The sequence below is a fragment of the Chinchilla lanigera genome, unplaced genomic scaffold, assembly GCF_000276665.1.
Source record: "Chinchilla lanigera isolate Chin_1 unplaced genomic scaffold, ChiLan1.0 scaffold00133, whole genome shotgun sequence".
Classification (NCBI taxonomy): domain Eukaryota; kingdom Metazoa; phylum Chordata; class Mammalia; order Rodentia; family Chinchillidae; genus Chinchilla; species Chinchilla lanigera.
The window spans coordinates 1,550,971-1,572,878 of NW_004955534.1; the positions used below are offsets into that span (position 1 = coordinate 1,550,971).

At 34.7% G+C, this 21,908-nt stretch overlaps 1 protein-coding gene across 1 annotated transcript in view; it reads right to left on the bottom strand.

Annotated features, from left to right (window-relative positions):
• Positions 1 to 21,908, bottom strand: part of Wdr44 (WD repeat domain 44) — a 106,413-nt gene that overhangs the window by 57,981 nt on the left and 26,524 nt on the right. The window contains exons 2-4 of the mRNA XM_005410462.2: positions 11,785 to 11,818; positions 5,043 to 5,117; positions 77 to 713 (exon numbers count right to left, since the gene is read on the bottom strand). Of these exons, the coding sequence (XP_005410519.1) occupies positions 77 to 713; positions 5,043 to 5,117; positions 11,785 to 11,818 (746 nt within the window). The remainder of the gene's footprint in view (positions 1 to 76; positions 714 to 5,042; positions 5,118 to 11,784; positions 11,819 to 21,908) is intronic.

Below are 21,908 nucleotides of genomic sequence, written 5' to 3' on the forward strand. Positions count from 1 at the left end.
ACAGAATCAGGAAGTTAAAACAGTTTCAATTCCCAAATCTTCCCACTTAAATATTTATAACTCAATTAATACTTGCCATCTATATCAGGCGTTTTAAGAGCCTCAAACTCCAATTCACTTTTCTTTTTTCTTGGTGGTGGAGCAGGTCGAGATGGAGGTGGAGGTCGAGGAGGTGGGAAATTAGCTGGAGGGGGTGGGCGGGCTGGAACAGGCTTCTTTGTACTAGCTACTATATCAGGTTCTGAAGTGAGGTGTCTTGGGGGTTTTGCAGGAGCCATCTCTTCTATAGCAGCACACTCTTTAGTAGGTAAAGAGTCTGAGGATGCAGGATCTAGAACATCACTTTGTTTGACTTCCACTGCTTCCTTGTTCAGTATTTCTGTTTCTGTTTCAGGCACATTAAGCTGCTCAGCTGAATTTATTTCAGTTAATTTAGTGGTTTCATCTACTGACTTCTCACAGGTATCACCAGAAGGAAAACATTCTTTTGATTCTAATTCAGTTTCCTCAAATGCATTTTCACTCTCTGCCTTTTTGGGATCTTCACGTAGTACTTGATCTATGGCTAGAAGTCCAGGTATATTGCTAAGATCAGTATCAGCCACAACAGGACTGGCAGTAGTCTGATCAGAAAGTCTTTTTCTCTTGGAATCCAAAGAGTTATCTTCAAGCTGTAGTACTTTCTGACTTTCCTCAATAATACTTTCAATTATCTAATGAGAGGTTAAAAAGTAGTTTTAAAAAATAAAGATATTTATAAGCATATAATGATAGCTAAATGTTTATATAGTACTTAGCTGTGTGCCAGATAATGTTCTTAACACAAGCTATTTTAATCTTTACAACAACTTTATGAGATTAAACGCCTACAGTCATCATTTTATAAATGAGGGAAGTAAGACATAGAAGGATTAAGTGTGTTGGCCAAGGTTTTAGGGGTTGGTAAGTGATGAAACTGGTATAAACCTAGCGAGTTCAGTTCTTGATATCATAAGAGGGAATCTGTTTACTTCATAGTTATAAAAGTTTAATTAACCCTTTGAAATAAATTTTACGCCTAAACTTACTTTAATATTTGTGATGTCATAGGTCATTTACAGTTATGTCAAATTAGTTGCAATAACTGCCTGTTGGTTTGAGTCTAGTTAACAAAACTGTGAGAACCCAAATCCATCCAGGACAACAATTCCACCTGTTTAGGTCTGAACTCAAGCCTATGTTAGAAAAAATCAGTACATATAGGGAGATTAACATTCTTAAACTGCATTATATCTAATATTCCACTATTCAGACTGATGGCAGGTCTATAAGGAGTTCCAACATCTATCCCATCTTGCCTTGTCCCCTCTGCTTATTTATCTGTAGCTATGAAATATAGACAGGCTATGTCTTCCAGCATTATTTAAAAGAAAATATATTTTCTACTAGTTTTGTGATTACTAACAAGTTAAATCTCCCAATCCACTTATCCTTTAACCATGTCCAACCATGGATAAATTTTGTTTTCTTACCTTGGTTCCAGCAAATTAACATAGTAGAATTAACATAGTAGAATTAACATAGTAGAATGTATCACAGAATGTACCACCCTGATCTAGCTTACCACTATTTCATGCTAACCTGAACTGGATACCACTGTTGCTCAGTAATATTTATCCCTGATTTTCCAGCATATTCCTTATATTAGCTTTTCTCAATCTTCAAATTTTTAATTCTAGAAATTATCTCACTTTTACTTGAGGAATATTAACTAAAGCCCACCTCATTTGTCCATTAAGTGCTTACTGAACAAGGAGGACCTTGGTGAAAACAGAAAGCAGATTACAACAGGTTTAAGAGTGAACAAGAAGCCAGGCATTTCTGTAATCCCAACTACTCAGGAAGGTGAGGCAGGGAGATTGAAATTTTGAGGCCAGCCTGGGGAAATCAGTGACACCGTCTCAAAATAAAAAGACCTTGGGATGTATTTCAGTTAGAATATTTGCCTAGCATTGTTCAAGGTTCTGCATTTAATCGCCAATATTGCAAAAACAAAAAACAAAACCATGAATGAATGAATTAAAGTGGAAGACCTAGAGACAGGGTTTTGAAAATGACTGGCACTTACCCAGCATTCATAAGGCCATAGGTTTGAGCCCTAGTACCAAAAGGGGGAAAAAATGAACAGCTTGCAAGAATGTGACCCAGCATTTTTATAAGCTGAAGGAAAAAAGGCCTAATGTATATTATGCCCAGTACATATTCTCATTTAATTGTCACACATAATAAATGGAGTATCTATCTTTCTTCTACAAAAGTAGGAATCTGAGATAGAAGTATTACGAAATTGCCAAATGTACCACAGCTAGTCAGATACAACACCAAAATGTTTATCAAGGTCTTTCTTAAAAATCCAATGTTCTTTGTATAACATCATGTTCCTTTGGGCAGAAAAAAAAAATCCAAAATGAATACTAAATTCTCAGTAATGGATGACATAAAAAAGCAGTAAAACTTGCAAATATGTTTGCAGGCAAGAGAAGTGAGAGATGATGCAGAGGAATGGATTCAGGGTTTTTAGCCTTTCATGTTTACATGTAGTAGGAAACAAGATTATCTGCTGAAAGTGAGGGGGACGTGAGTGGGCAAGGTGAGCACAGGTATGAAGTGATCGCTGTGTATAATGTAAAAGCCCATGCCATAACGGGTCTAAATGTGTGAAAATGTCTGCCCTGATCCCCTTCCTCAGAATAACCTCTCTCTCCTCTAAACTTCTGTCATTCTTACCATTAATTATAGTATGAACAATAATATACAGAGGGAATACATGGGCTAGCTCTGAATATTCATTTTCTCCACACAAGAAAATTAGTTCCTGGAGAAGAAAGCCCGTTTTCAGATTTTTTATATGGCCCCCTGGTATCTATCTACAATGCCTGGCCCTGTCATTTTTCCCGGGATTTTAGGAGGTAATAAAAAGTAAAAGACCAAGAGAACAGTGACAACCAAGACTAACATTGAAATGATCATGCTAAATTAGTGTCTGCTTCAAAAAGCTCCCTGCTTTCTCAGTGGTTATAAACTAAAACCCAGATACTTCAATATGACATAAAGTATTCCCATAATCCAGGCCTAACTACATTCATCCTCAAACACTCTGTATATTTCCCATCTCCATGTCTTTAGTAATATTTTTCCTCTCTCATCTCTGCCTGTCTCAATCCATCCATCAAGAACCAGTTTAGATGCTATTTTCTCCATGAAGTCTTCACCATTCCTACTTCCAAGTAGGGAATAAGTCTCCCTTCAAGTTCTTACAGTCTGTAATGTTATATGAACACTTACTATATTTAGTTGTATGCTTATCAAATTTTTACTACTAAAATGTAATGTACTTCAGAACAGAGTCCTAGTTCACAGTCTTTTTTATTTTATTCTATTTTCTTTTCTTTTTTTTTTTTAATTTTATTTGGTGGTAGTGGTACTGGGGATTGAATACAGGGCCTTTACACAGCTCTACATTCTCAGCCCTTTTCAAAATTTTGTTTATTTTGAGACAAGGTCTCAGTCCCTACAGACTTCACCATTAATGCTAAATACATAATTCACTTGAAAAGGCTAGAACTTAGAAAGTGATAGCTCAAGTCTTAAGCCTCTCTACTATCCCACAGTGTTTTTCCACTATTTTTTTTCAGTTCCTAAATGCTCCTTAAAAATCATGATTTCTTTTGGCTATTTACCATAGATAGGATAAATTACAAATGTGTAAGTTACACATAGATAACTAAGAAAAAAAATTCTTAAAAAGGGAAAGAAAACTATAGTGGAAACATAAAAAGATGGTTAGTTTCTACAATCAAGAATGCCTACATATATTGTAACACATTTGTTTGACTGAAACTGATACACCAAATAAAAACTGAGTATTAAAATGGTACAGCTGGAAATAGTAAAAGATCAAATATAAAACTGTCTACAGTACAATTAGGTTAGAAAAGAATGCAAATGGGTGAGAAGAGGGGAGTCCTGAAAAACCAAGAGAGCTGTTTGAACAGTGAGAAGTTCCTTGTTTAAAATGGCCCCATTCCTGTTACATATGCTGGCACACGATGCTACCACTTCTCCCAAAGGGAAACTTTTCTTTGGAAGGAAAAAGTATGACCAACATTGAATACATAGTCCATTAAACTTCTAAATTATGTAAAGGTAGTACAATAGTTTTCCATGGGGGGTGGGTTTTGCCCTACACCCCTCCCAAGGCATTTGGAGATGTCTGGAGACATTTTTTGCTGTTATGATGGGGTGGGAGGATGCTACTACTAGTATCCTGGCAGGGAGAATAACCCCACAAATGCATACAACAGTTCCCCCTTCCCTCCACAAGGATGAATTATCCTGCCCAGCATGTCAAAAGTGCTGCTGTTAAAGAAATATTGGGGTAGATAGTGTGTCATTTTGGTAGATTCCAGGAGTTCACAGGCTAGAATAGAGCCTCAGGTGGAGAAAACACTCAAAACTTTTATAAATGAATGAATACACACATACTATCTTACTCCTTGAGTTTTATCTTGATACTGAGAACTGCCCATTTTCAATATATTTATCTTGTGCTAGCTGTGCTAGTAACACAACCTCTGCTGCTTCACAGCACTGATTCTTTACACGGTATATGGTATCAAAGACATTATTACAGTAAGGACTTCTTGGAACCACTTACTCCTGAAGATATCAGGATGTGCTGTACTGAAATTTTCAATACCTATAATTCCTAAGGAGCAACTTTAAGAGTAGCTATGGTTTGTTCGAAGAAAATACAACCATAAATCAATTTTTAAAAATATTGTTTCAAGGATAAGTTACTAATTAAGAGTACGAAAATAATTTGTAAAAAAAAAAGCCTGATATGACTTCAATCATAAGTTCAATGGATTCCAGAAATATTCACTGATGATTCACCATGTACAGGGTACTATTGTAAAAAATACAGAAAAAATTCTGTTTTAAACATAGCATGTAAATGTGATGTCTGCTATACACTAATATTAACATTATATCTCTCAAACCTTTTTAGATACATCTTGTTTCAATTCTTGCACAGGGGAGTCATTTCCATCTTTGTATGCAGTGTTCTCTGCTTCCTGTTTAAAAAAAAGAAGACATAGAAACCAAATGTTGACATCCTTTCTTTAAAACTCTGCTTTAAAGGGGTACATATGAGAAAATATGGCATTAGTAAATTAAAGAACCATAAAGGGCTTATATCTTTATATAGTGATGCCCAGAGATTTTATGCAAACTGGGACAATATGATTTACATATGAAAACTAACAATCAGCAAGAGGTATCTTTCTACTGCAATAGGATATGTATTGTTAAATGTAAAAATTTGCCCAACTTTTTTAAAATTTAAAAATTGTAATGAAAGATAAGAACTTCTAAGTACCTTTGTAGCTGAAAAGAATAAAAGATTTAGGAAAGTGGTTAAATCAGAAATATTTCCCCAAAAGTATTGCTCTATAAATATGTACAAATTAAAAAACATGTAACACAGAGAAACACATTGTTTTCTAAAATTAATTCTATATGCTTTAGATGAAATAAATCAAGACTTAACCAGATGTCAAGCCATCCAAACAGTAAAAGACGAAAAGTTTAAACCCACCAAAAATACATATATATCTACGTATACATTTATATACACATACGTACATATATATATATATTTGGGAGGATACAGAGGGTAGAAATTGATACTGCAGTTCTATAGGGAAAATTAGGCAAAATAAGACAATCATATTTGTGAATATAACAAAATATTCATTTTCAACTTCAATTGTTTATGTCTGTAGGAGTATAGCTGTTATGAACATAAACCAACTCTCCATGGATGAATGTAATCATGTACTGCAAAGGTGTACTAATAAAAAATATTAAATATTATAGAAATCTGAATGTGATTAGTAATATTTAGAAAAAATTCAGCATTCTTGGTGTGTATCTTAGAGCTTGTTTGAAGAAAGTCACTGTAACCATATTGTTGAGGGCATTCTATATAATTTTGGGGGAAAAATCATTTCATAATTAAATTGTGATTAGGGCTTGTCCAAGGCCTAGAATCTTGCCTGTGAGCTGGATATGGTATGTGGAAACATAACTCTGTGTGTCTCCAGTCACAGTTGAGGCCTCAAAGGTCCTTGGGATGCTGTGATACCCCAGGGCCAGATTACATCAGCTGAAGACATCCCAAACCAAGTAGTAATTCAAAAAGGGTTTCACCTTGGGAAAGGACAAACTCTTTATTAATTTCCCATCTCTCCCCACCATCCTCATCAACATAAAGCTCCTCATTTGCAAAAGACCACCATCAACCTGTAAGTCATCCCATAATCCCCTCACCATTTTCCTCAATCAGTAAATGCCAAGATTCTGGCCACCTGGTGGCCTTCTGTTCCCCATAAACAACTGGTCATCCTAGATCCCTGCTGTGTTGCCATTTTGTCTCTTGGTCTTTCTTTTCAGAGCACCATAACACCTTGTGGGAGAGTGGGGTCCACTGCGGGGCTCCTCGATACCATATTTTACAGATAAATAACCCAAGACATATCAGGATGTATATAAGTATTAAGTAGCACTTACATAAATAAGTATCAGGAAATGATCATGATAGGCCCCCTGATAAAACTGGTCAGAGATTATGCTAACAGATTTTATGTGCCAGTGAAATTCCTAAAGGACTTTGAATACCTTCAACATGAAAAAATGTTTCATTGAATTCCTCCCCAGTATTTGGGGAATTCTACAAATCTTTTACAGATTCTTCTAGAGGAAAAAATGTTCCATGGAATCTTAACTATGAAGGTAAATTCTAAACTCTAGCACAGCTCATGAGGGCCTAACATGACAACAACCTCTGGACAGATGGATATTAGAGAGCCTACATCTTTGATATCTCTACACTTCTCATCTCCCTCACCCATCAATCATACTCTGGCAAACTGGAAGGTTGTTTGTCATGAGGTGACAGTGTAAGTGTTACTTTATAAGAAAAGTCATTCTGGACCATCTTGAAATAACCTTATTTACTTAGTTTTTCTCTCTTCTCTATTCCACTAGAATGTAAGCTCCATGTGAACAGGGGTCTTATTTGTTATGCCCACCACTATTTGCCCTGTGCCTGGGAATAAGTAATCATTTGCTGAAAGAATGTTGAACAACCCATACTGTTTATTTTTCCAGTTAGTACATATCTCTTATATTTATATATTCATTAACTGACTCCTAGTTTTAAAGAAAATCTAATCAAAACTAATTAGTAAAATAACTTTGACAAAATAACTTGAAAGCTCGTTATCATTAAGAACAGTTAATGTATATAGGAGAAACACTTTCAACTAGTTTACAAATGAAACATTTTAACCTAATTATCCTCCAATAATATTCAGTATCAGGAAAATCAGAAGCATTTTATAATATAATTCCAAGGATATTTTCCCTAAATTAAGCTACACAGAAATACACATTAATAATTTGTAGACCTCAATGTAATCTGTTTTCATTAAGTACTTACAAAGATGACAGATGAACAGAGTTATGCCAACCAAAACTGCCAAGCACCAAGTAAAAGTCTATTTTATTTGGTTAAAACAAAATTCTCTTGGACTTTGAACTTTTGAAAGTTAGCAACTTTTACAAGATAAGCTGCTATTAATTCACAAATTTACAAGGGTGATAGGATACCCGCCAGAGGACCTGATTTCCAGAGAAGTTATCTGAAGTTTTCACGCAGACACAGACATAATGATATTTATGTCCATTCAAGTATAATTGTCTCCCAGTGATGTAGAGTCCAGGTCCTCCTAACACCACATTCTGGCTCTGGGGATAAGGCAATGTAAGCCAAGCATGTGTCTGCAGACAATCAACACCAATGTATTAAACTTGAGACAGTGTTCATTTTTTACTTCAGACAGTCTTCCTGGGTGTGGGCTGTCCCATTACTAAAATGCAGTACTCTAATTTCCAGCTTCTCCCTCTCAGGTCATTTCTATAACCTCCACCTACCACAGTATCAGAAACATGCTTCCTTAAAAGGTACAGGAGATAATTTAATTTTTTGCAATTCACAGCACAGTTATGCTCCACCTCTACTGCGAGTTGTTTTACCTTCCTCACAATATTTGGCTATAAAATGTGAGCTTTTTAATTTTGATAAGAACAACCAACAAAAATTTTTGAAAATTTTTTTCACAAAGAATTTCCATAAAATTAGTCTATACTCAGAAATATCTTCATGACTACTAAAATTTAACCTAAAAGCATTAATTGTTTAAAAAAAAACAGAGCTAGGCATGATGGTACACTCAGGAGGCTGAGGCAGGAGGATTGCTATGAGTTCAACACCAGTCTAGGCCACAAAGTGAGTTTAAGGCCAGCCTAAGCTGCATAGTGAAACCCTGCCTCAAAAAGACCAAAAAAAAAAAAAAAAATCAGGTCACTTCTAGCTTTTAATAGTGAGGGAGGAGAAAACTGAACAATGACTGAAACAACATTTTTTTTTTGTTTTTTGTTTTGTTTTTGGTACCGGGAATCGGACTCATGACCTCAGGCTTGGCAGGCAAACACTTATGCTGTTGAGCTGTATCCCCGGCCCTTTATTTTGGTTTTTTGAGACAGGGTCTTGCAATGTTGTTCAGGGTGGCGTTGAACTCGCTATGTAGCTCATGTTGGCCTCAAACTTGACACCCAGCCTGAAGTGACATTTAAAAACAAAAGCTAGAAATATGACTGCTACTCTTTTTTGCTGAAAAACTTAAAAAAGGAAACAATTCTTAAATGCTATCATTTCCATCCAGCAATTCTTTTCAAAGCTATTCCCTTCAGAGGGGGTTTCATATCTTGATATTTTAACTTCCTCTTAACAGCTTTAAGGTTTTTTCTTCCTTCAAATTTTCTTTTACCCTTCCATTAGTTTTCTTAATTCGCCAGCAAAATCCTTGGTCGTAGGCCATGTGCTGTGGCACTTGCCTGTAATCCTAGCTTAAGTCAGGAGGCTGAAGCAGAAGGATGACAAATTGGAGGCTAGCCTGGACAACTCAGCAAGACTCTGTCTCAAAATTTAAAAGGGCTGGGGTTGTAGCTCTGTGGTAGAGCGACTGATTGCCTAGCATGTGGAGGTCCTGGAATTAATGCCCAGCACCACAAAATAAACAAACAGAAAAACCTGTTCAGGACAACTGTAACACATATATCAACTGTCTTTAAATAGCCTGCTTTGAAACTTTAAAGGACAGAGTTTTTAACTTGATATCCAAGGCTCATCACAATTTGGCCGCAATTAATTTTTCAAACATTCTACTATAAAAGCTTTTACATTGGTCATACTAGTAGTTTAATACTCCCAGTAAATCCTATGCCTTTAGACATTAATTAGTTCACACAATTTCCCAATGCCTTCCCAATTGTTCTCATCTATCCATGCAAGCCTCTCCAAATTTGCAAAACCCAGCACAAGTTCTATCTGCTCCCTAAAAGTTTTTCCTGCTGTTCCAGGTAATAGTAATCTCCTGACTGCTCTATTTTGCCCTTCCTCCTCCAATCTTGTAGCACACTGCACCTATTCTACAAACAAGATTTCACACAGTGCCTCTTTGTATACATGTCTGTTAGACTGGAAAAAAACACCAAAAATAAAGACTATCTCACATCTTTCTTTGTACTGATTAAGATATTACAGATTTTCACACATAATATATACTCAATAGCCTAAGTATATCCTTATCACAGAATACTACTTAGCAATAAAAGGAACAATCCATTGGCAGGTGAAACAACTTTGATGGATCTCATTTCTCTTAGCTCATCTCAAAAGGTAACATACTGATTTTATTTATAGAACACTCTCAAAATAACAAATTACAGAGATGGAGAACATATTTTAGGGATGATGAGGGGTGGTAGGTGTAAGAGTAGCATAAGAGAAGTCTTTGTGGTGATGACATAATTCTGCATTTTGAATACAGACATACACTGTGACAAACTAACATAGAACTATACATTCACATTGTACCAATATCAAATTCCTTGTTTTTATACTGTACTATATATAACCAGTGGAGAAACTGGATGAAGGATACATAGGGCCTCTCTGTACTTTGTATCTTCCTATGAATTCATAATTATTTCAAAATAAAAAAGGAACAATATTCAACCTCATATTTACTCACTAAAGATGTACATTTGCTATCTAATTTTATTCAAGTTATGGACAATCTATAATTATTGGGATAAACTAAATACCCCAAACCTATTTTTAATCTAAAAATATCTTAGCCTTATGTGGCTTTTAAAACCTACGAGCACAAATAGTAATTGCCTCTGGATATGGAGATTGACGGTAGGGGATGAGAAATGGGAGGGAAAGCTAAATTTTCAACTATACATATGCATTTTTCCTGGAGCAAATTTTAACAAGAATATGTATTACTTTTAAAATTTACTTTTCATTAAACATTGAGGTTTTACAAAATATAAGAAAAAAAGAATTATGATATAATCTTTCCTAAGTACTCCATTTAAGCAAAAGAACATTACTATTAAATTTTAAGTCTCTTGCGTATTGTTCTCCATTTCCATTACAATCAGTCCTCCTCAGAGATGACCAATACCCTAAATTTTGTGCTTTTCATTCCCTTGCCATTCTTTATAGGTTTACCATGCTTGGATCTCTAAATGATGTATCTAAACAATATATTCTTTAATCTGGGATGCTTTAGAACTTAATACATAAGGAATCATACTATATATGTTTCTGTGAATTGCTCCCCCATACTGAAATTCATGCACGTTATTCCTTTCTACTGCTGTAGAATATCGCATATAATTTTACAACAATTTATCAGAGACTAGTATCCAATGCATGTAAAATAAATTATACTAGAACTAAAAAAACAGAGCATGTTTGAGATCGCATATAAACAAAAACATGCATATACAATACATACTCTATTTGCTATATAGCAATACCTTAGTTCTTGTTGATTGGTTATAGCAGATGAAACTGTTTTGGCTGGAAAGGGTAGAGAGTCACAAGGCAATCAACATGAGTAAGTTCAGCTTGTGCACCAAGTACCAACAGAGGATGAGAACCAGGAAAAAATTTTCACATCAAAATGTGTTGAGTACTAAATTTGACAAGTTTTAAAGCTATCAAGTAACAACATATGAATGTAAAAAGTTCTGTTCAGTAAAATTCAGGTAATTAAAATGTCTCTTTCTCAGGTGCTGGGGTATAGTTCAGTGGTACAGTGCTTGCCAAACATGGGTTCCATCGTCAGCACCGAAAAGAAAAAAAGAAAAAAAAAAAGACTCTCAGTGGCACAATGTCTCAATACCAAACTCTTCCGCTTGGATATATGGCTGGGATTCATTTTTATATATAATGATGATACCAATACATATGTCCACAAGAAGTAAACAAACATTTTGGTTATTCTGTATTTTTGTCATGCTAGTATTACGTTTTTAGCTCACATATCCATATACACAGATATACTGTAGTGCTCTTTTCTTTAAAAAATTATCAATCATAAAAATTTGTGGAAATATAAAAAATACTTTTAATCCCTTCCTTACAACATAATATTAGGTTAGGTATTTCTAGATTATCTAATTATACCCACAAGGCTATAGTAACATTATTTAACAAAAAGTAAGCTAAAAAGAGCAATAAAACAATGAGTTCCATGAGAAAATGAATAAAAATGCACATGATTTCTAAACACATGTCTTTGAAAAAGCAAAGTTTACCTTGAATGATGAAAGCCCAACTTTTCCTGGAGACCTGTTAGGAAACAAAACAAGGTGTTAAACAGAGGAGATGAGAAAAGAATTATTTTTACACACTATTAAAGATAAGCCTGCATTTTAAAAATATGTATATATTTTGAGATTTAAAGGTCTTGTTTGCATATAGGAAACATGAAAAAGAAAAAAGAGAAGAAAATTAAAGTGATTCATATATAATTTCATTACCTAGAGATCTGAATATCTTTTGTGTGTGTATATAATCTACATATATCTTGCAGAGTCCGCCAAAAAAATGTGTATGCATTTCAGCAGTTCACCATACTAATAAATGTCTGGAAGCTAATGGCCACCACTTTGCACACCCCTTGTAATTATAGAAGCCAAAGGTAACTTGTATTAATCTCATGATGTCTCAATAATTTCACTATTAAAATATTTATACCAATTTTTCTTTTCCTGATGTATGCATTTTTCAGTGGACTCTTTGTCTCTGTCTCTGTCTCTCTCTCTATATATATGTACGCTTGTACATAAAATTATGCACAACTCCATGAATAACTTTCTCTAGCAGTAGAAGTACAGATCAAAAGTAAATAAACTTTTTAGAAATCTGAGACACTTTCAAATTGCCACCTAAAACTGCTGTATCAACTTCTACTACTATTCTATGAATGCATGTTTAATACTTCTGTCCAAAATGACTTGTTATTTCAAAATTTTTATTAGTTTGGCAGTAAAAATACACCTTATTATTTCAATTTGTACTTCTTTGATTTTTAGTGTAGCTGAAATTTTTCATATTCACTTTCAAAGACTCCTGTTCCTTCTCTCATTTTTTCTATTGGAGCAAAACTATTCTTAAACATAGGCTACTTTAGATACAGTAACTTTAAAAAGTAACTTTTCACCAATTATTTTCACCCTTCCCTCCTTTTTTTCCCACCAAATAGGAGCAGCCTGATAACTGCTTCAATGCAGTTATCAGACACCCTATAACTATTATACTTCAGGGCTATGCAGGAAGAAATAATTAATAATTAATTAATAACTAATAGTTAATCAACAAATTAATTATTAATAATAATTAATACACCAGTCCTAAGTTTTAAAAATAAATACAATGATTATAAATGATATAACTTCAGATTGAGAAACAACTTTAAGACCACACAATAACACAGCTTCTTTTTACTGAAAAAGAAACAGATTCCAAGAGATTCAGTGACTTTTCCTCAAAGTCACATTTTGGGGGAGAACCATGAGAAGACGAGGCCTACTATCATGTTCTTTATATGTCAAGCTGGGAGATGACATTTGGTACAGGAATCCTTGACTTGTAATTCAAAATATAGTTTGATAAAAAAAATTACTTTTGCATTATAGAAAAAGCAATCATTTTATTGAACATTTATAGAATCTGTATTATGTTTTAGCACTAGAGATAAGGTGAATCAGATGAGTCTAGCTTGAAAACTTTTTAAGGCTTATATAAAAAATTAACAAAGAAAGGTCTGAGGGCATAGCTCAGATGTACCGTGGTTGTCCAGCACGCACAAGGCCCTAGATTTGATGCCCAGCACTGTAAAAAACAAACAAACAAAAACCAAGAAATTGGTGTCATAAAACAGTGCTTGTATAATGTTAATGTCTGGTCAATACAAATGAGTATTAGCAAAGGTCAATTTTCAGAAATCAAAATATTTGTACACCAATTATTTAGGTCCCTTGGCAAACATATACTGCTATGTAATAAAATCTTGCATATGAAGAGCTGATTAGGACTAAGAGTATTCTAATTTTAAAAAATCCCCAGCAAATGGATGTCTACAACAATACAGCAGAATCGAAACAACAAAAATAAAACCAAAAAACCCTGAAGGAGCTCAAATTGCCACGTGATGCAAGTGCTGAATGCCATTGGAGGGGAAGGTCTATCTGCAACATAGGTATAAAAGCAAAAAGAGATAAGCTTTATGTTTTTAAAAACAATGCCATAGATGAAGCAAGAAAATTTGTCTTCCCCATGACCATTATACCTTGAGAAATATGGTCAGGTATATTAGCTGCCCACCAAAAAAAAGCTACATTTATCTTCTGTATGGAACTGGTTTAAAAAATAGCACTTTCTGGCTGTTCATTCACACAATTTAAGTTACTGGTCAATTACTGATACACATGGATATATTCCAGAGTATTACTTCTTTTTGAGATATAAGGGGGGGGAATAGTGAAAATAGGCTTCTGAGCAGATGAACCTTGCTTCAACATTGTTTCTAACATTTATTATAGATGTGGATATATAATTTGATCATTAAGTTTCTCTATACTCTATTTTATCCTCTGAGAAAAGGGTTAAAACCACCTCAGCAAGCAGTAGTTCCTCCAGCAACTTTGAGTTGCTCCAAATTTCTGAAAGGCACTTTGGTAGTCTGTCAGAAGTAGGGAGTTTAAGTCCAATTTCTGAAACATACAAAAGTACTCTATCACTTTGTTATGCTCTAAACTATTTAACAACACAGAACATGAGGTTTAAAAACCAGACAATTTTATCTGGTGATTACAATAGGATTCTGCTTGCAAAGGATGATATTAAACAAAAAATTGGTAACAACAGATGTTCACGTTTGAAGCATGTTTTAAATATTATAAAGTTGTTAAGTTCTTGGTGCAAAATATTTCAAACTAATATAGCTTCTAATTTATTAAGCCAACTGTCTTTTACCACAGTAGTTTATAAGGCTAAATTTTTTCTGAGAATGTTTTCAATCCATTTTTAGAACATCAGCACCTAGTTAAAAGTGAAAGCATACTTTAATTTACAAAGTTGGCTAAAATGACCTGTATCACATGTCAAGATGAGAAAAGAACAATTCATTTCACCATAAGGAGCAGCAAATTTTTATATAATGCCGCTAACTCGAGGCTTCCCTAGAGGGTTCTTAAAATTTTATTTATTTATTTATTTATTTTTTTTTTGGTTTTTCTCCGGTACCGGGAACCGAACTTACGACCTTGCGCTTGCCAGGCAGGCGCTTTGCCGCTGAGCTAAATCCCCAGCCCCAAAGGGTTCTTGTAAATAATAAGACAATGGTCATAATTTATTAAGCAGTACCGAAGACTATGCTAATATGTTCTAACTTCGTTGGTCCTCACAACCCTTCCATCAGGTTATTATATTACTCTCCCCTACTTTACAGAACAAAAATCTGCCTTTAGTCATTTCAATTGCACTGCTACTGAATAACAGGGCCAGAATTTGACCTTAGGCAGTATGATTCCAGGGCCCACTCTCTCAATCACTTTGCAATATTGCCTCCTTTCTAGCTAAGACCTTAAAATATCAAAATTTTGGCAACCAATGAAATTTGCATTTGTCTGGAAATTTGTTTCATGATTTCCCTTCGTGGAAGTTCCAAGTCAATCAGGCACTGATTGTAGCTGTTAAAGGCAGGTTAGGATGCAAAGCCTTGATTTAATCAGTTTAATCTAATTCGGGAAGCAGTGCTAACTGCCTTCATTCTGGTGTTCATACACAGGACCAGTTACAATCTTTTCATAATACCATCTTGTAAATATTTTTGAATTTAAAGTTTCAAAAGCGGGGCTGGGGATTTAGCTCAGCGGCAAAAGCGCCTGCCTGGCAAGCGCAAGGTCGTGAGTTCGGTTCCTGGTACCGGAGAAAAACCAAAAAAAACCAAAAAAAACAAAACAAACAAACAAACAAACAAAAAATAAAGTTTCAAAAGCAGCTTGTAAATAAGTACATGTGTAAACTAAGACTTGCACCTTCAGTAATTTGTAAATTTAAATACATTCTTGAAGGATGTATAATGCTCCCTTTCTTTCTTAATTAGCATACTTAAATGTTATTTTAATATATAGTAATTCCCTCACAGGACCCTAAAGTGTAGGGAATTTATTTTCTTTCACACCAAAGGACCCTAGGCTACTAAACTTGGAATGTCTGCTTTATAGTTTTGTATTTCCTTCAGTACTTACAGTTGGCCATGGGCCTACCCATAGAAAACTTTCCTTGCCCTTTAATTTTGGCTTTTCATCTGTATTGAATTGGGAAATCAGAGTTTTAAAAAAATTGAGTTATAATAGTGAAGGAACAGGGATCCTAGGAGTTTCCCTAGGAGACTTTATTATATGCATGACCTTACTTTGGACTCTGGTACTTCTTTGATGATTCAGAGACTTTCTAAATGCTTATTTCTTATGCTGAATTCTACCTGATAACTGTCATTACCAAAGAAGTGGCTGTCAGGTAAATGAGATGCTACTAATTTTCAGTATCCCTGGACAATTCCACTCTTTTCTGTAACTCAGGTCTCTGATTCCAAGCTAAAGGTAAGATCATACTACCTCAGAGGGCTTATGTTTATCTCTATATCTATCAACTACTCAAGTCATGTTTAGGAGTGGGAGGTATAAATGGGGGAGGGCTAGATGTCAAGAAAATTAAGGTCTACACTTGACTCTTCTATTAACTAGCTGCACAACCCTAAGCAACGGTTTTTAGTCTAATTTTAAGAAATTTTATCTAAAGAATCTTCATTAGTTCAGAGGTAAAGATATAATCTACAGCAGGATTTATACTTTCTGATTTCCCTCAAGTTTGAGATTATGAAAAGAATGGATACCTCTCTCTCTCTCTCTCTCACTCACACACACACACACACACACACACACACACACACACAGAGAAATGTTCAATTGCTACACCTAATTAGAAAAATGGCCAGGAATGGTGGTGCACGCCTGTAGTCCCAGCACTCGGGAGGCTGAGGCGGGAGAATTCGAGGCCAGCCTGGGCTACAAAGTGAGCTGAAGGCTAGTCTGAACTTCACAGTGAGACCCTGTCTCAAAAAGACAAAAAAAAATGGTTCTTCAAAATATTCTATAAAAATCAAATTGGGCAAATCAGATTTCTCTTTTTACATGTTAAAGTCAGTAATTTCTCCCAGAAAACACCATCCAAATACCTGAATAAACTAACTTTAATTGCACACAAGTGGAAAATCTTTCAGAAAACCCCTAAAATTACTGGAGACATATTTAAATATTGATGGTGTACCCCACTTTAAAGAAAATCTAATAAGCTAAAATGTGCGATTGAAAAGTTCATGTTTCATTTCAAGAACTTTCATCATAGGGCATCTTTAAATCAAATATTTTTGATTCACTTAAATATCTGATTAACAAAGCTTTAAATAAGTATGCTTTTTACAAACCTAAACAAAATTATAATTTACTTGCTCATTTTCATTGCTCATCAAACAGCAAAAACCAAACCAAGCAAATTTCAACATATATGAATTATAAACACAGTAAATCTTTTAAAATTAAAAATCTTTGAAAAGTCTGGGAAGCTAAGACAGGCAAATTGCAAGCTTGAGCCCAACGTGGTAACTTTGCTAGACCCTGTCTCAAAATAAAAAATATAAAAAGCCTGGAGCTGTAGCTCAGTATGAACGCCCTGGGTTCAATACACAATACTGTCAATAAAAAAATATATTGACAAATAATACAACAGTAGTTTTTCTGTATTTATGGGAAATGAGATGTTCTGATATATGTACGCATCATAGAATGATTAAACACACACAGTATGTGATGGAACTTAAAAATTTATTTCTCCTGTGTAACTTAAACTTTCTACCCTTTGACCAAAACATCCCCCTTTCTCCAGGTCCTGGTAAGCACCATCTCACTTTCTACTTCTATGATGATGACTTTTTAGATTTGTGACATGATTAATAGCTAAATTTTGGAAGCAGCCTATATATCCATCAACAGAATGGCTAAAAAAAGTGGTATTTACACCACATGGAGTATTATGCTGCCATAAAGGATAAACATGAGTCATTTGTAGGAAAATGGATGCACCTTGAGAACTTAAATGAAATAAATCAAACAAAAAAGCTTAAACAGGCATGATTTATCTTATATGAGATCCACAAAATATAAATGAAAGGCAAAATAAGAAGAGATAACAGGAAATATGGATGTTTTGCAAATAGGAAAGGGACCAAGAAACAAAGAGAAAGGGTAAGGTAGGGAAGGGAAAGAGATTTTAAAAAAGAACTGAGTTGTGTTATGTACATGTACCAAATCCCCACGAGGAATGTGATCACAATGTACTGCAAAGAGGTACTACTAAAAAATAAAAATTGAAAAATATAAGTGATATTAGGAAGCATTTCTATGTCTTATTTCATGTAACATAATGTCTTCTAATTTCATCTATACTGTGACAGAATTTTTTTATATCAGAATATTATATTGTGTATGGAAATAATTTTCTTTACTCATTTATTCTTTGATGAACATTTAGTTTGATTCTGTATCTTGGTTCTTATAACATGGGAATTCAGCTACCTCTTAGAAATAATGATTTTGCCTCATTTCGATACATATCCAAACATTAAATTACTTATGGCAGTTTTGCTTTTAGGTTTTTGACAAACTTCCATATTGTTTTCCACACTAAGTATACTACTTTACCTTCCCACCAACAATGCAGGAGGATTCCCTCTTCTCCACATCTTCAACGATGCTTATCTCTTATCTTTTGATAACAGTCTATCTAGTGGGTATGCAATGATATCTCACTGTGATTTTAATTTACATTATTCTCATGATTAGTGTGCTTGCCCTGTTTTTCATAACCTATTAGTCACTTTTAGGTCTTCTTTGGAGAAATGTCTTCTCAAATCTCTTCTCCATTTTTAAATTATATTATTTTCTTGTTCCTGAGTTGTTTAAATTCCTAGTACATTATAGATATTAATGCATTATAATATGTGGGTTTACAAATATTTTCTCCCAAGTCAGATGTGTTTCTTCACTCTAACGCTTCCTTTGCTGCTCAAAAGCTTTTTATATTAATACAGTGTTACTTGTCTTTTGTTGTCTATGGGGTCAAAACAAAAATCACTGCCCAAACCAATGTAAAAAACACAGTAAATGTTTTATTTCTGTAATACAGTTCCTGAAAATTGAAGACAAGTGTCTATCACTGGTGCTATTACATTTAAACATGAAAAACAAGCAATTTCTGAAGCAGTTTAAAATAAAATCTGCTTTAAATAAGTATTTCATTAAAAATAAACCCTACATTATTTACAGATCAAATATTAAAAGTAGTGTGGCTTCTACCTAGTTTTTGAATATAAAGGCAATTTTCAGTAACTTTCAAGAGTATTTTAATTCATTATACATTGTATGTATTTATGTATGTATTTTTTTTTTGAGACAAGGATTCTCTATGTAGTTCAGACTGGCCTTGAAATCACTATGTATCCCAGGCTGGCCATGAACCCGCAGTGATCCTCCTGTCTCAGCCTCCCGAGTGCTGAGTGCTGAGATTATAGGTGTGAATCACCATGCCTGGCTATATGCTGTTTGTATGATAGTTATTTTCACACACTATGCAGCATTCACTTTATACTAACAAAGCTCATGTTGGAACATAATGTATAACAGATACTGCTTTCTCTAGTTCCTATCCACTGAGTATCTTCATGATAAGAGTTTTCCTTTTGCAACTAGTGCACTGGGGTTCATTACTGATATATTTTCTCTAGTTTTAAAATTTTACATGCCTTAAAAATATTGCTGTGGTGATTTTGTGGGATAGTATAGGGATTGCTTTTCTTGTATAAATTCCTATACCATTATAAAATGTAACATTTTTTCCAGTACTGGGGATTGAACCCAGGTCTTTTCCAGTCAGCTACACCCCCAACTCTTTGAAATTTTGAAGCAGGGTCTTGCTAAGTTGATAAGTTGCCCAGGCTGGGCTGGTACTTGCCATCCTCCTGCCTTAGCCTTCCAGGGTGCTGGGATTACAGGCATGCACCACAATGCCTGGTTTAACAATTTATTTGCTTTATATTCAGATTTCTCAGGTTTCTTTAATTTTTTACAGCTAGTTCATTTCAATCAAATGAGGTCTATACATTATAATCAGTTGATATCTCGCTTTTTTTTTCCCCCCGGTACCGGGAATCGAACTCACGACCTTGCACTTGCCAGGCAGGCGCTGTGCTGCTGAGCTAAATCCTCAGCCCCTTCAGTTGATATATCTCTTTCAATCAATTAGTAGGTTATCCTTCAAGCTTTTATTTGTGCAATTCATGTGTTCAAGAAATGAAGTTATTTATCCTGTAGAATTTCTCATGGTCTGAATTTTGTTGATTCCATCTCCATGGTGATATGTCATAAGAAGTATTTTAAAGGCAAACATATTGGAGAGAGTGAAGGAATAGCATGGGCATTTATCTAACAAAAATTGGGAAAACCTTATAAGGAAAATATCAGAAAGGCTGGTCCTCAGACTGCACTAAGATTTCAAAAAATATCAGAAACAAAGATTTTCTTTGATTTATACTTAGAACAAGAACAACAAAAGGAAACTGGGTCTGCAAATGTGTGAATAAGTACACGATATTATACTGATAGGCTGCCTCAATTATTTTCTCCAGTCAGGATCACTAGTGGCCAGAAAGGGAAGAATAAATTGTAGAATTAGGAAACTGAATCCCAAAGCAATCACAGAGATAAAAGTACCCTTATTACTCTAAGTAAGCTCACTTCTACTGTCCCAGATGAATTATTTCTCAATGTATAATGGAGCTCAACCTCTATATAAAACCTTTGAAGAATTAGCAAGAATGGTGGATCCTATATAGAAAACACTCTAATAGCCCACACTGAAAAGCAAGTAGTTGCCACAAACTATAGACAGATCATTTCATGTCAATCGCAAACTAATTTCTTAAACACAGTTAAATGGTTTCAGAGCCCTAGGCAAGCGAAAAGAGACACATTAAGAGTCACCAAGCATTCACAGAAACTAATCATGTAAGATTAATTTCCTTTTTTGATATGGTTACTGGCCTAGAATATAAAGGGAATACTGCACACACACACAAAATCCAGAATAAAGCACACTAAATTTCCTATATCTTACTTGATCCTCTTTCTAAGGTGATGGATAGGACACCAATGGTATGCCTACTACATCTGCAGATGACACAAAGTTGGGATGGTCAGATAAATTACTGACTAACAGAATTCAAATATAGTTCACCTGAGTAGAAGAATGGATCAAATCTTAACCAATGAAAGATAGTAGGGACAGAGGTAAAATGCATGGTGGGGAGGAAAGTCATGGCTCAGCAGCAAGCCATATGAAAATATTAAGGTACTTTTGTTGACGGCTTGATGAGTAAAGGCAAAGAGGTGACTGTGCTCTTTGGCTGAATTAACCTATTATGTCCGGAGCAAAGGAAGCGGTATATTCTATGCAACTTCTCACTGATGCGCGTACACTTGAGAATATTGTGTAGTATTTGGGGTACCACATTTTAAAAGAAACAATGATGAAATAGAACATATTGAAAAGAGAGAAATCAATCTGGTGAACATTCTAAAAACTGAGTGGAATGACACAAAGAACTAAGGATGGCTAACCTGACAATAATGAAGAAAATCAGCTGTCTTCAAATGCTAGGGGCATCATAAATCAGAACTAGGACAAACAAGAAATTACAAAGTGGCCGTCTTCAGTTCAACCTAATGACCTTAGTAACACCTGTAGTTCACAAATAGAGAAAAGCTAATTCTCTCATAAAAGTATTCAAACAAAAAATGAACAATAATCCTAATAGGACATCATAAAATATTAGAAAAATTAACCTCCATGATTCTGTTTCTATTTCTAAAGTCATAATCTCTTTGAACCTCAGTTTTCATACCGATAAAATGAAAGACAGTTAGATTAGTTGAATCCTTAAGTTATTTCATTTACTCAATAAACCCTTATTGGTTGTCTACCATGTGTGTGGCACTGCCAGGCACAGAGGGTAAAAATGGATGAGAAAGACCTAGCCTTTGCCCACAGAGAGATTACAATTTGGTAGGTGAGGCAAATACATTGTAAGGGTTTATATTTAAATATCCCCTCAAAGCCTCATGTGTTCATAGGTGAGGCTTTGGGGAGGTGACTTGATCATGGGTGTACAACACTCATCAGTGGATTAATCCCTACATTGGGAGGTGGGCCACTGTGAGTATGGCCTGCAATGGTCTCTCTCCCTCCCTCCTGCCTTGAT